The following is a 16,290-nucleotide window of genomic DNA, read 5'->3' on the forward strand; positions in this document are numbered from 1 at the left end:
AATTTAATTACAAATAGACCCTCGGGTCTTGGTTCGTAATTCGATTTCGACGTAAAACTACGAAAATAAAGTTTATGAAACTTAAGAAAGTGCGAGGATATAATTCTTGAGTTGAGGCTCGATAAATTAATTAAAATATCCACTTAAGGGTAAAATAGTCATTTCCCATGTCAGGAGGTTAAATTATAATATTTTAATGTATGGGTTGTAACGGTGTACCACATTAATAAATTTATCTCATTAAATGTTGATTATATGCATCATTTAGTATGTCCAAAAATGTATACTTTCCTAGCATTACTCTTCTTTTAAAACCAGCAAATAAATTTTACAGCCCACTTCAATTTCATAACTTCTGCCCCAATTGTTTGACCAGAACTATGACAGTTTCTTGTCTTCTTTCAGTTGGTTTGTTCTTATAGTTGGTTTGCCTTGAGACAACGTCTACTTTGCTTTGTAGTGCCGGCCTTCCGTTAATATCTAATTAGCTATTTCATCTGTGTCTTACAGCCAAATCCCTTGTTATCCTTTATATGTTGATCTTATTCTCATCTTCACTTCATCTTCATATTCTTATTCTCAAAGAAAGAATTCCGAAGTTAGTAACTCACCAAAAAACCATCTTTTGTAGCTCAAACCGAAAAACCTTTCTTCACAAAAGTTTATCCACAAAACGGCAGAGCGAATGATGAAGGAAGAGAACCCTAACCTTCCATGGGAGATGATACGCGAGATTTTTTCATGGCTGCCAGTAAAATCATTAGGCCAATTCAGGTGTGTATCTAAGCCATGTCGTTCTTTCATCTCCGATCCCAACTTTGCTAAAATCCAGCTTAGCAGAACAATTGACAATAAGCACATTTTGTTCCAAAGACGGAGACTTGTTTTTACTAATGAAAAACGTCATTCCATGTACTTTTGTAACCTTGATGAGCTTCTCAATCAAGACAGTCGATTTCTGGATGATGGAGAAAGTATTAATGAGAATATTGGTAAAAGTGTTGTGGTTAGTAATCTGGATTATGTTCATCCTGAACAGTCCAGTCCTGATGGGTCGCCATTGCCGAATTTCTGGGTCTTGATTTCTTACTGCAATGGGTTAGTGTTGTTCAAGTTAAATGGACAAGAGTTATATCTGGTCAACCCAGCAATAAGGGAATATAAGAAACTGCCCAAGCCACCATCTTTTAACGCACTAAGTCTTTCTGGGTTCGGTTTTGATCATGCCAGTGATGATTACAAAGTGGTAAATGGGTGGTCCGTGAAAGATGAGATCGAGTTTGCTGTCTATTCATTGAAAACCGGTTTTTGGCGAGTGATTGAAAGGCGGTTTCCCTACAAAGCTATGTTCTGTTTTATTGGCTTCATGCTGAATGGAGGCGTGCATTGGTTGGTGAAGATAGCCCAAGATGACTCGTGGGTGATTATATCTTTCCTTTTAGAAGAGGAGGAGGTTCGAGAAATTCCAGTACCATTTACTTCTTATAAGCCACTACACTACAAACTGGGTGTCTTCGGGGAATTTCTGTGCATAGCAGATTGGGTTTCTTCTCATGTAGATGAACAATATACTGACTTTTGGGTTATGAAGGAATATGGAGTCAGGGAGTCTTGGACTGAAAAAAAGTTCTCCAGTTTCATCCCATTCTCGTTAGTACATTCAGGTTGCTGGAAGAAAGATTATGTTCTCTTGATTTGCCAGCACAAGAAGCTGCTGGTTATGTACGACTTTAGTGATGGAAGCTCGCATTGCATAAACATTTATGATTTCCCTAAAGTAAGTGATGCGGGTTTCTATGTGGAGAGCCTTGTTTCGCTAAACTAACGTCGCAATATTGACTGAGAACTGGAGCATGAGAGAGTGTAGATATGCGCCAGAGAGGTAAGAAGAAACAATTTATCTGTGTTTCTTGTTTCTTTCGCATCTATTTCTCAATTTCCGTATATCTTTCTCTTGCCAAATAATTCGTGATTTTATTTTCCTCTTGCCGTTACTACTGTTATATTCTTGCAGGTTACTTAGTATAGCTTCTTGTTTGACAGACCTCTTGGAGCCATATATAGGTCTAAGTTGTTTTTTGTACAGTTCATGAAATTCAATTTGAAGTATTCATAGATTAATTAACGAATCAAGAAGATGATTCCTAGCAACATGCTATAGTTTGTGTAAAACGAAGAAATTGGATGTTTTAGCTGCTTTGAAACTTAAATATATATTGTTCTTGCTCCAAGACTGCAACCTTGATGAAATGTTAAATGTGTTTGGCCATCATGTGATATACATACGGAAATATGATACGGGCATAATTTTAAACCTGTGAGTGTACGTGGTTACTCTCATCTATTAGATTTTTCACTGCTTTGTTTGAAGGCCTCATTTAACGTTTAATCTATATTTATGCTGCTTAAAGTGAATGTTGAGGTTAAGTGAATATTCTGATGAATAATATGATCATATGGGTTTAAGTGTAGTTTGGATTGAAAAAATTTGATGCATGATTCTAGTAACGGGTATATCCGTTTTGAGCATGTTGCCATGAAATTGAGATGAAGGTTGATAGAAATGATACATTTTGTTCTCCTGCAGTTTATTAAGGACTATTGGATGCTTGCCGTTGCTATTGAGATTCACCTTCAGCAATTCAAGACCGTTAACGTGCTTTACAATTGCTTTGTATTGGGATAATGCGTAGCAAAAGTATTAATGTGGTTTGGATCCAAAAAACACTAAATGTCTTATCGTAGTAAAAAAGATAAATGTGAATTTGAGAAATTAGTATATTATGGATTTTGTATCTGCATGTACGAACATTTCACGCTTAATGAAATTTATCTTTTTTTATGCAGTCATTCACCATTGCATGCGTTGTGTATGTGTATATATATTGTCATTCCCATAATCATAAATCATACGGAGCAGAACGATACACGGGTTCACCCTTCTTCTGTGGCGAAGCCGAATGTGCATGAAAGAAATTAATACAAGACGTATAGAAAATGAAGTAATGTTATAAAAGAAGCATAAATTGAAGGGTCAATTATTTCTCTGTCTGGACAGAATATTATTTTTCCTATTCATCTCATAGGTTAAAGATGAAGGGAGGGGGAAAGTAAAGGAAATAAACAACGAAAGAGAGCCTTTTAACGTCTGGAAAGCAACCTCTTCGCGCCTCCTCTTCACTACTGTTCTTTCAATGTACTGAAACAAACACAATTTCAGTCCTTGTCAAATATCAAGGCAATGAAACAAACACAATTTCAGTCCTTGTCAAATATCAAAGCAATGAATCAAACATAATTTCAGTCCTTGTCAAATATCACATGCAGACAAGCAATGAAACAAACACAATTTCAGTCCTTGTCAAATATCACATGCAGACTAATCCCTACTATAAGATTAAAAATTAATTTCAGTCCTTCAAATAGGCAGTCATTCAACGAGGCAAAATATTCATCTCATGCATGCAAGAAGGAATGGGGGAACGCAAATATCCACATATTGGTTGATTTTTTCTTCACATACGTCTAATGTTGCACGATTTATTCTTCTCTATGTTTTCTTTTTGCTCAGTATTGGTGGTGTTGGGTCTCTCTGCTTTCTTGTTTCTTCCTCTTTGTTTTGAATGGCATATATATGACATGTATTTTCGTGGAGGTCAACAATTTACAACCAAGAGGAATGTGATTAATACCATCAACCTTTTGTGCTTGATTATATTTATTCATTTTTTTCTTGGATTTTGTTCGTGTTTGTAGGTTTTTTTTTTTTTTTTTTTGGTAAAAGCACCATGTCAAAACATGGTGAATGTTGCAGTCATATTTAAAATAGGAATGTCATTGTGTAAATCTTAGTAGATATGAGAATGTATCTTATATTCCTATTAGGAGTAGATTACCTATTCAATGTTGTAATCCTAAAAGGGAAAGGTTTTTACCTATCTTACCACTATAAATAAAGGCACAATGAGGTGAATCAAACACACCTCACAATTAAATCACTCTCTCTTCTCTCTAACCATAGCCGCCCCCCTCTATCTCTAAACCCTTGATCATTCAATCAAATAGGCCTACAACATGTTATCAACACACTCTTACCAGAAGCTGAGGAATTGATGCATTGTAGGAGGGGGCCATCATCCACCAAATTCAAAGGCTTATTCGTTTTCTGCTAATTAGGTACACTTCAAATAAAAGAAGATATTTGAAACATTCACAAAGCATGAAAACATTCCCCATGATGCATGAACCCCTCTATGTTTATAATTTCCTTACGATATACACACACACACACACACACACACACACACACATATATATTGTATATGTTTATATATTTGTCAATATATATATTTGTTTTATGCATCGCACAATTAAATTGTTATGTGGAATATGTGAGTCAAATTATATAAAATAAATTAGAAGCATATTTAGGGTTTCCTAGACCCTAAGGGAAATTGGACATAGTATGGCACCACCCCTGCGACACAACATCGGCAGCAGGCCTTTGGACTTTGCTACACCTATTTGGACCCCCAGGCCTTTAGCTTGATAGACTAGTATGGGCATGAAGCCCCAGTTCTACCTCTAAGGAGGCTCGCAGCCTTCCTGGATCCAGACCAAGCCTAGGACAAGCTTTGCTTGTTGGGTCCTTGTCCTGCAAGCACCCAGGCCCGCAAACCTGCTCCATCTGCTGCTAGCCCACTTGATTGGGCTTAGTTTTTCTTGCGGCTCGCAACACAGAAAGCAACCTATGCGGCTGGGCTCTCATTTGAATCTACACGCCAGCCCATGAGGCTGGGCTTTGTCCTCCCTTGCCTCACCTCACAGGCCAGCTGTCATTGGGCCTTGCCCGCACCCCCTTGAAGCCCAAACTTGCAGATTGGGCTGCTCTTAATTTCCCTCACCCAGGCCCGTGGCCTGCAGTCCACTCTCGAAGCCTTTAAGGCCTTGCCTACTCACGGCACCCAGCCCAAATATTTTGGGGCTATATTTTCAATCCAATAATATTATTTTAATATTATTTAGCTTCTACAATCGACCCAGTATGGCCCGATTTATTGAATTAATTAAAAGTGACTTGCATTCCATTAATCTAATAATAAATCCAAAATTATTAACCTGAATATCACTTTTGGACATTAACGATTCAATAATTTATTTTTATACTTTGAACCGTCACATACTTTCGTAGTAACGAAGCTCTCACACTTGAGTTCCCGAAGAACCTCAAATCCACTATTTTCAAATTAGTATATTGCATTCTGTGTTTCTTGCAGAAACCTCTAGCTCAAATCACTAGAAAGACATATACTTGCCTGAAGGAAGACACGACTGGCATCATCTACGCTTCCAGGACTTTAAGTCCATGAATGAATACAACTCTAAAGTTTGTAGAATCAATTCATTGTTGAAATTCTGCAAAGTGGAATTAACCGAATTAGATCTCCTGGAGAAGACCTATTCAACCTTCCATGCCATCAATATTGTTCTGTAGCAACAATATAAGGCACAAAAATTCACCCAGTTTTCGGATTTGATCTCTGTTTTACTTCTCGCTGAAAAGCATAACCAGCTTTTGATGAAGAATCATCAATCTCGACCCACTGGCTCGAAAGCCATGCCTAAAGCATATGCGATTAATTCTAGCAACCATAAATGACGCAAGAACCGTCGTAACCATGGCAATGGGCAGCAAGCCCCACCACGGGCCCAAGGTCAATAAAGTACCGCACCTAAGGGAAGAAATGTGACCCAGCAGTGTCCACCACTCGCCCCTAAGGCCCCAAACTTCAAGAACAAGGGCAAAGCTCTCGTTCGGCCCGTTTCTACTGAACTGGACATATGCTATCGTTGTAGATCAATGGATCATTGGTCATGCGTATGCCGAGCTTCCCCTGAGGCTATTGCCAAGTATCATTCCTGTCGTGAGTCTAACTTGGCACATGTGGATCATCCGAAAGATGTAACTACATCAATGGAGATATCAGATTTTCAGGAGGCATCAGCTCCTATGGATGAATAAATTAGACATGTTTTTAGGGTGTTTACCCCTAGTGGCCGAACCCATTAGGAGTGGCCGGCCCTACCCCCTATTTTCTAGGTTGATAGTTTAATTTTGAACACTTTTTCCTAAGTATTTGGAATAATTTGTTTGGTTTTGGTTTGTTTTGAATTATGGATTGTTATTTGAATGGATATTATTTTCTCGAATTGCTTAACTGAATGAATGGACTTATATTTATGCATGTGACCAATTCAATCAATTTATTTCTAGGTATGTCTAGTGGGGAAGTTAGTTATCTTCTAGGTATGTCTAGTGGGGAAGTTAGTTATCTAGCAGATAGTGCAACCACGCACACTATCTTGCGTGAACGACACTATTTTACTAACTTAATAGGCAAGAAAGCTCATTTGACAACTCTCGCAGGGCCATCCAACCTGATTAAAGGATACGGAAAGACACGTATCATGTTGTCCAATGGTACAATCTTGACCATTAAGGAGGCACTTTATTCTCCACGTTTCGGAGGAACGTTGCTGAGTTTTAGAGATATTCAAGATTATCAATATCATATTGAAACCACTGAAGATAATGGTTCTGAATTTCTTTGTATCACTTTATACGAATATGGCCAGAAGCATATTCATGAGAAGTTGGAACGTCTGCCGAGTGGGTTGTACTTCACAACCATTCGCGGCATAAAAGCCCACAGTGTGGCCGGCCCTATGCCTGAGTTCCAGGACACTTTGTTGCTTTGGCATGATCGTTGGGACATCTTGGATGTGACATGATGCGCCGTATCCTCAAATATTCACACGTGCATAAGTTACATCCCTATGTTAAACTCCTGCCATGCAAAGCGTGTTCTCTAGGGAAGTTGAATACTCAACCCTCCCATACAAAGATTATTCATGACCCCCTAAATTTCTTCAGAGGATTCAAGGGGACATTTGTGAACATATCCAACCAACCTGCGGACCATTTAGATACTTTATGGTGTTAGTTGATGCATCGACAAGATGGTCACATGTGTGCCTGTTGTCTACACGCAATGCCGCATTTGCTAAACTCTTAGCTCAAATCATTAAGCTTAGGGCTCACCACCTTGATTATCTGATTAAGTTGATTCGACTGGATAACGTTGGAGAGTTTACGTCACAGACTTTTGACAATTATTGCATGTCAGTAGGGATTGATGTGGAACATCCTGTACCCCATGTTCACATCCAAAATGGCTTGGTAGAAGCTTTCATAAAGCGCCTTCAATTGATAACTCGGACTTTGGTTATGAGAACCAAACTGCCGATATCTGCCTAAGGCTATGCAATATTGCACGCAGCTATGTTGGTCCACCTGAAGCCCACCGCTACCCAACCACATTCAACGTTATAGTTGGTCACTGGACACAAGCTTGATGTCTTGCATTTAAAGGTGTTTGGGTGGGCCATTTATGTGCCAATAGCGCCGCCGCTTCGAACCAAAATAGGTCCTCAGAGAAAAATGGGAATCTATGTCGGTTATGATTTGCCATCAATTGTTTGCTACTTAGAACCCTTGACAGAAGATCTCTTTACCCCACGTTTTGCGGATTGTCACTTTGATGAGACAGTCTTCCCGTCGTTAGGGGGAGATAAGCATGTTATCATTCCCATAGAACGCCTTGATTTGTTGTGGTATGCTCCCACTATGTCTCATTTAGATCCCCACATTGCCCAGTCTAAAACTAAGGTGCGTCGAATTATAGATCTTCAAAGTATTGCTCAAAGCATGCCGAATGCTTTTAATGATATGACATAGGTGACAAGATCACATATACCTGCTACAAACACACCTGTAAGGATAAATGTACCCCGCGTACATCAACAACCCCCCTAGGAAGGCCAGACCGTCCCTCAAGGTGGGGAGGCCGCGCCCTTCACGCGGCAAGGTACATTGGCGGTTAGCCAATCACCTGTTTCGACCTTGAAGCGTGGCAGACCCTTTGGTTCAAAGGATTCACAACCCAGGAAGAGGAAAATGGCACCAACTAGTGACCCTAGTTTGAATTTGACCATCTCTCACTCATCCGTTCCAACGCATGAGGTTATTCTAGATTACGGTGATGCTTCAAAGGAAACATGACGGCCTCCCAAGAATCGCGAGATTTTGGTCCATTACGTAGTTTTGGATAAGGTTTGGAATATGAATGAGATGATCGTCAACGATGCATTCGTGTACTCAGTAGCTACTAACATCATGCTTAGCGATGACATTAAACCACGTTCCATTAATGAATGCCGACGTAGAACAGATTGATTAAATTGAAAACAAGCAATCTAGGTCCAACTTGATTCGCTCGCAAAACGTAAAGTGTTTGGACCTAGCGTTCCTACACCACCATGTGTGAAGCCTATTGGCTACACGTGGGTTTTCGTGAGGAAGCATAATGAGAAGAATAAAATAGTTCGATACAAAGCACGCCTCGTAACGCAAGGCTTCTCTCAGCGCCCTGGGATTGATTACGAGGAGCCGTATTCCCTCGTAATGGACGTTATAACGTTCCACTACCTAATCAGTTTAGTAGTTTCCAAAAAGTTGAATATGTAGCTTATAGATGTGGTAACCATGTATCTTTATGGGGATTTAGATACATAAATTTACATGAAAGGTCCATAAGGACTTCCATTGACTGGTTTAAATAGTTCTAGAGCACGGAACACTCTCTCAATTAGGTTGAGGAGGTCACTCTACGGATTGAAACAATTCGGGCGGATGTGGTATAACCGTCTAAGTGAATATTTGACAAGTCAGGGTTATGTGAACTATGAATTATGCCCATGCGTGTTCATAAAGAAGTCACATTCCGGATTTGCAATCGTTGCAATTTATGTCAATGACATGAACCTCATTGGGACTCTCGCAGAGCTTGAAGAGATTGCTGCACACTTGAAATCGGAATTTGAGATGAAGGATCTTAGGAAAACTCAATACTGTCTCGGCATAGAGATCGAGCATTGATCAGATGGAATCCTAGTACATTAATCAAACAACACTCAAAAGGTTTTGTGTCATTTTAATGAGGATAAAGTGAAACCTTCGAGTACACTTATGGTGGTTCGGACTCTAAATGCTAAACGAGATCCCTTCCATCCAGAGGATGAGGAAGAGATTTTGGAACTCGAAGTTCCTTACCTAAGTGCAATAGGGGCTTTATTGTACTTGGCTCAGTGTACTAGACCTAACATCTCTTTTGTTGTGAATCTTTTGGCAAGATACAACAATGCGCCCACACACAGACACTGGAATGGTGTTAAAGACATTTTCCACTACCTCAAAGGTACAACGGATTTGGGCTTCTTCTATACCCACGAATCTTCGAGTGTTGCCACCCTCTATGGTCCTCATATTGATTTTCGCCTTGTTGGTTACGCAGATGATAGATATCTGTCTGACCCACATAGAGCACATTCTTAAACGGGTTATGTTTTTACCATTGGAGACATCACTATATCTTGGAGGTTTACTAAGAAAACGCTAGTTGTGACTTCGTCTAACCATGCTGAGATTCTCGCCCTGCATGAAGCATCGCGTGAATGCTTCTGGTTGAGAAAAGTTATGAAACATATTTGAAGCACTAGTGGTTTTACATTAGTCGTTGACCTTCCTACGATGATCTTTGAAGACAATACGGCATGTATCGAGCAGTTGAAGAAGAGATACATCAAGAAAGACAACACCAAGCACATAGGGCCAAAGTTCTTTTACTCACATCAGCAACAGCAGCATCAGAATATTGAAGTTAAGCAAATTCGTTCCCAGGATAACCTGGCTGATTTCTTCACCAAGTCATTACCCAAGTCTACATTTTAGAAGCTCGTCCAAGGAATCGGTATGCGTAAATTATCTGAATTGAATCGCTTGTAGTTCTCTTATTTAGAAGTTATGTCTAACTCATGGGGAGTATCTAGAAGCATACTCACATGATCTTAATGTACTCTTTTTCCTACGATTAAGAGCATTTTCCCACTGGGTTTTTGCTACCTAATGAGGTTTTAATGAGGCACCTATCCTGGGATGATCATACTCTGTTGAGTTCACTACTTTTGTCCTATTTGACGTTTGTTTTAGACATTATGCATACTTCTCACTTTTCTCCTTAGTCTATGGGTTTTTTTCCCCATGCCTTGGGTTTTACAAATTCATACTTCACTTAAATTTGAGACTCGCGATCACCTGTTGTGCCGATAACTTCATTAACTATTCTACCTTATCTGCTGAAGATCTGATGCGATGGTTTGTTGAGTATTTACTCACTCAAAGGGGAGTGTTGCAGTCATATTTAGAATAGGAATATGATTGTGTAAATCCTAGTATATATGGGAATGTATCTTATATTCCTATTAGGAGTAAATTACCTATTCAATGTTGTAATCCTAAAAGGAAAAGTTTTTACCTATCCTATTACTATAAATAAAGGCACAATAGGGTGAATCAAATACACCTCATAATTAAATCACTCTCTCTCATCTCTAACCATAGTTGGCCCCCCTCTCTCTAAACCCTAGATCGTTCAATCAAATAGGCCTACAACAGTGAAACATTTATTTCAAACAAGACAAACTTACAACAAAGGCCCATTACATGTACACAAAGCAAAACGGGACCTTCCAAAGAAACCAAAAAAGAGCCCAACCAAAAGTTGGAACCCAAGAAAACAGAAAACTAAAAGCAACCAAGGGTTCGCTGCAACCACCGTCGGAACCAACGTTGCTACAACAGTGCATGTCGATCCGCACAAATCCCATCCCCCAACCGAGCCTTGCCTCAGCAATCCCATCAACCAATTCCAATCTTCAGTCCAAGCACAACCACAAATTACAAAGAACTTGCAGCAAAGTGAAAGAAGCGCGTGGAAATCCACGAGCAACACTGCCTAAGTGATGGTGTTTGGAACATCCGACCTAGTAGAAGCACTAGATCAGAACTCACCGACTTGACAAGCCACAAATCAAGGTCAAACTTGACTAAAAATTGGAAATTAGAGGAAGGAGGAGGAGATACACCAGTGGGATGAGAAGAGGGTAAATCGAACCAGGAAGCAGGGGAAAAAGCAGCAAAGGGGAGAAGAGAGGGAGACAAAGACAAAAACAAAGGGACACCCACCGATCCCAGCTGCAACTAGGATCCGCGGCAACAAACTTGGACACGATTGAGAGCCACTCACACGAAAGGGTGAGAATTGCCCGCAAGAAGAGGGAAGGTCTCTCACAAGGGGAGAAAATTCCAGAATATCCTCTTCTCGTGTTTGTAACTTTTGTTGTCGAATTTTGATCGTTTTGATGTATGCATGAACCGTTGAATTCGGCGTTGGGATTGCTCATATTCGCATTAGATATATACTCGATTAGGTACTGTTCAACTAGGTACTATGATTTAAATGTATTCAACTAGATAATATGACTTAGCGTGTATTTAACTATTATCTAACCTATACATTATACTGGTTGAGTTTCTTTACATTTAGCGTAATTTATGCATGATGCTTAAGGGAATATTTTGTTTTGTCTTTACATTTAATTTTGACATATTTGTTGATTTTTTTTCTCTTTTTCAGGCCGGGGTGAAGCCACATATTGCTGGGGCCACGTGTCCCTTTCCAATTTTGTTGGCCCTATTGTTTGAATGATATTGTTGTATTTCTACCAACTACTCCTAAATAATTGCCCTCTTCCGTATAAAAATTTCTTATTCATATCCTTCTACACATAAAAATAGCAATATGTTCATTATAAAGTAGACGAATCACCCTAACTAACCAATAATAATACTCTTCTATCTCTATTGTAAAAATGTAGAACATGCCAATAAATTCATATAACTAATAACAGGGGCATAAATAATTTATAGGTATCTGCATCAAATAAATAAACAGCGCATCAAATGCAATAAATCAATTAGATGTTACTACTAAAAAAGAGCGATAACTAGTAAGACAATAAATAGAGAAATTAAACAACCTAAACATACCTATTGAAATCTTTAGTCTTTTGCACTTTCATTCTTCTTAAGATGACCGAAATTGTTCCACAGTTGATTAATCTTCGGTTGCATTGTATTGCGAAACTCATTCACTACTGGCTCTGCATCTACTACGAAGTCAATGAAAGCCCTTATGCATTCACTTATCTTCGTTTCCATCTCATCCAGGATTGGTGGTCTTGTTAGCATCCATGTTAGCGATTCGGGGGAAAATGGAATGCTCAAAACAAACTCCATCCTTGAAATCACTGCAGAGAGTAATCGTTCCAGTCCTTCATCGAGCGTTATTATGCAGAAGCATTCAAACAGCTCAGTTCCATAATTGTAGCCTTCCATAGTAGCCAATCTTCCTCCCATTGCTTGCATCCTCTTCATGTTAATCTTTCCCAATTCACGATCCGCTATTCCCAGAAGACTAGTGACTCTTTCATTTATAGCACAACCATCCCAATCGACTTTAGTGTGTAGCGCATAAATCTTACAACTGAACTCTTGGAACTTTTCGATCATCTCATCCGATCCTTGTGACATCAACAACATAATATCAACAAGACAGAGAGAGAGCCGAGTTCCAATACTGACTATTAGATTCCTTATTTTTTTCAGACCTTCCTGTTTTTTGTTTGTTTGAGAACACTCTTTCAGGCATTGCACACAACTCTTTCCACTGGAACGAGAAGATCCTTCCATTTCTCTTCAATCAACTTCCTTCTCCTTCCCAGAAAAACTTACAAGAGAAAATGAAAAGGGCTAAAGAAACATACAAGAGGAAATAGTGTCATAATTGAGATGATTTATTGGTTTAAGGAATTAAACATGTTTCCTTAAATTAATGAACCTGAGATAGAATGTTTCATTTATTCCTTTGCTATTCCTTCTTCCCAATCTAGTACGTTTTTCCTTTCTCACCTCCATTGCCTCCCTATTCAAAATTTGTCACCGTTGAGCATGGTTGTCTACGACGTCAAACTGTGTTTACGATCTTTCGTTGATTCACACAATGGCACATTAATGGTTCAAGTGTGCCAGATTTTTTTTAGGAAGTGAACCTCCTGATAATGTTCCGGGTGCTATTTTAAAAGAATTGCTTCTTAATTATTCACGAAATATGTGAAAAAAAACTTTAAATAAAAAATAGAGAAATTTTATTTGAACGCAGTTGTCATATCTCTATACCCAATTAAAACATTTTCTCTATTAAACATCCAAGTTTGCCCTTAAATAAATAACAAGAAAATAAACATTGGTGTTTTTATCTCTGCACCCAATAACTCAAAACCTAGCACACCACTGCACTCTTCCATTATTTCCGGTGAAACCCACCCAAGTGACAACAAAAAATTCTATCAAGATCACGAACGACCATGGGCTCCAAAATTTTCAATTGGGATTATTTATTGGAATTTTTAGGGGTAAATTATCAAGACCATATGCAGTAATATAATCGAAATCCAAGTCGTGTAAAAGTAGTTTCATCCCAAAAAAAGAAAATAAGCAGAAGCTGCAAATCAAAACCACTTTTGTGAAGGAGAAGTTGTGGGAAGCCATACCTGCCCCAGTGAAGGAGCTTCAGTGGAGAAAAGCAGCAGATGCAGCACTGGAGCAGCTGCTTTTGCTTGGAAAAAAAAGCATTCATATGGTCATATGTTACTTTGGGCACCCTCAGCTTCTTATCAAACATCATATTTTCCATCTCTAGAAACTATAAATGTCATGCCCCAATCCCGACATACTTCCAGGATCAACACGTAACGTCACCAAATACCTGTATCTCAACATACCCCACCTCCGGGATATGGCAAATCACAACTCGATAATCGAATCACATAGTAATTTTTTCTTATACTTTATGGATGCATCTAATCTCCTCGTTAGACTGCCTACGTACCCTCATTGGGGATCAAGGTTCGTCGTTCACTAATTTAGACATTTATTACAGTGCTTTCTAACGGGAGTACATAGCATTTTGTAATCAATTATTAGAACTTGACATGCATGACATTACCAAGTTCAGGGCTACAAAACAAACCAACATGCCGTTCAAGATTCTCATTCCATCCATCAATATAAATTCCATGTTTGCAGCACGATACTTCCATCCATAGCATGTAACATATCAAATAACCAACGAAGCACATATTATTCTCAAGCCACATTGATCAACTAAACTAATCATAATAATAACAACCATGACCAAGGTCATTTCATAATCCCGTCAATTAATCAATTCATGAATCAAAGATACATGATCTTAGCATTTAATTATGTTAATCATTGAATGCAGTAACATATCATTTCACAAATTTAACCAAGGAACTCTATATAATTTCCTACTTGGATTATGAGCAATAACATGGTAAATCTATTTTATATTCACAAGGTCTATTATGGGTAATTCTCATTCATTCGAATCTAGGGTTCTAGACTAACCTTATGGGAATGAGCGAGAGCAAGAATTCTAGACCACTCAACGGAATCCAACAACATCGGGTTTCGGACCACTCAACGGAACCAAAGTATCAAGCGGTTTCTCATAATCTACCCACACTTGTCATATGTAAAATCAGTGCCTACATCATGGAAATGGTGCACTCGCCAAACGGAACTCGGATAAGCTACAGAGCTCGGGTGAGTGACAATAATACAAGTATGTGATAATCAATAAAAAGAAAGACCATCGATCATAGTTTATAAACCTCAAATATAATTTCGTAATAATGAAAACATAGTCAAGTCTCTAAAAACTCTGAAGGAGTCACCCAGACATCCCACAGTTTTTCCAATTCAAACCACCAAGATTCTAAAAAACCATCGTTCATATGTACATTAAAAACTAGGGCTAGAGGGACACAGTTTGGCTGAAGCCTACATAAGTAACCAAACAGGAAATGGTCCCATAAAGCGGATTAACCAAGCAGAGCCACCCCTGAGAAAGTATCCAAGTAGGTAGTGACCCCCCCAATGCGGATTAACCAAGCAGATTCACTCCTACAGTTGTTAGGAAGTGATCACCCAATGCGGATTAACCAAGCATGATCACTCCTAAGCATACATGGCCATAAGGATCGCCCAACGCGGATTAACCAATCGCTATCTATATAAAGTATGGTCCCCCCAATGTGGATTAACCAAGCAGGATCACTAATGACCCCACTAATGCGGATTAACCAAGCAGGATCAAGATAATCAGGTATGTAGTGACCCCCTAACACGAATTAACCAAGCAGAGTCACACCTACAAAACTATTAGGCAGTGATCACCCATCGCGGATTAACCAAACATGATCGCCCCTAAGTATAAATGGCCATAAGGATTGCCCAACGCAGATTAACCAACTGCGATCCATATATAGTATGGTCCCCCAGAATGGATTAACCAAGCAGGACCACTAGTGACCCCCCCAGTGCGGATTAACCAAGCAGGGTCATAGTCCTCTACTAGCCTTCAATTTACAAAAAATTTCAATATGCAATTTGAATCACTTTTTTCACAAATATTACCAATCCATGAATCAAATCACATTTAATAAAAATAGATCAATGGCCAATTATAAAAGAATCACATTTTAACAAAAAACACATTTATAAAACCATGTCATATCCACAAAGGATATTAGTATAAAGAATCAGGAAATTACCATATCACATATATTAAAGTCACTCACCGAGACAAGTCCGCAAAGCTTCACTAAGTCTCTAGTAATACTAATTTTAGTAATTCAAATGGTTCAAGACCTGTTGACCAAACGTCAATGGTGGGGTCCACACCTTAGCAATTTAATCTGGAAGATCCGCACCTTGTATTTGAGATCCATAACTTCCTAAGGTCCACATTATGCTCATAGAATAACATACTAAATTCTCATCGAGATCCGACGGTCGGATCTTCGCTAATCATAAATTCAAGTGGCGGTCAACAATGAATTTTTCTAACTTAGAAGTCCTGTTCGAGATGATCCGTACGTCGGATTCCCGATCCATCAATTCCAGCTATCCTCAAATATTAGGTTCTATAATGCATTAAGGTTTGGTGACGATCCAACAATCGGATCGTCGATTCATACTTTGATTAAGTAAGGTATCATAATGAAACTAAGTTCAAACAATCAAATTATGTCACACAGATATCAAACATGAACTCAAGGCTTCTAATAGCACTTAAAAAAACATCAACGGCCCACAGGCCACGCGCCGTCGCACGTGCTGCCGCGGGTGGCGGTCGATCGTCCTGAATCGCCGAAAAATTCAACTATTTCCAAAATTTACCAAAT

General features: G+C 39.0%; 1 protein-coding gene across 1 annotated transcript; it reads left to right on the forward strand.

Annotated features, from left to right (window-relative positions):
• Positions 1-524: 524 nt before the first annotated feature.
• On the forward strand, positions 525-2,850 carry LOC108174636 (F-box/kelch-repeat protein At3g06240-like). Its single transcript, XM_017335791.3, has 2 exons — positions 525-1,882; positions 2,588-2,850. The coding sequence occupies exon 1, from the start codon at positions 686-688 to the stop codon at positions 1,823-1,825; it is 1,140 nt and encodes a 379-aa protein (XP_017191280.2). The 5' UTR covers positions 525-685; the 3' UTR covers positions 1,826-1,882; positions 2,588-2,850.
• The last annotated feature ends 13,440 nt before the right edge of the window (positions 2,851-16,290 follow it).

The sequence above is a fragment of the Malus domestica genome, chromosome 11 (assembly GCF_042453785.1).
Source record: "Malus domestica chromosome 11, GDT2T_hap1".
Classification (NCBI taxonomy): Eukaryota; Viridiplantae; Streptophyta; class Magnoliopsida; order Rosales; family Rosaceae; genus Malus; species Malus domestica.

Excerpts from the sequence above, each read along its gene's own strand:
- LOC108174636 (XM_017335791.3), top strand. The coding sequence starts at position 686 with ATGATGAAGGAAGAGAACCCTAACCTTCCATGGGAGATGATACGCGAG.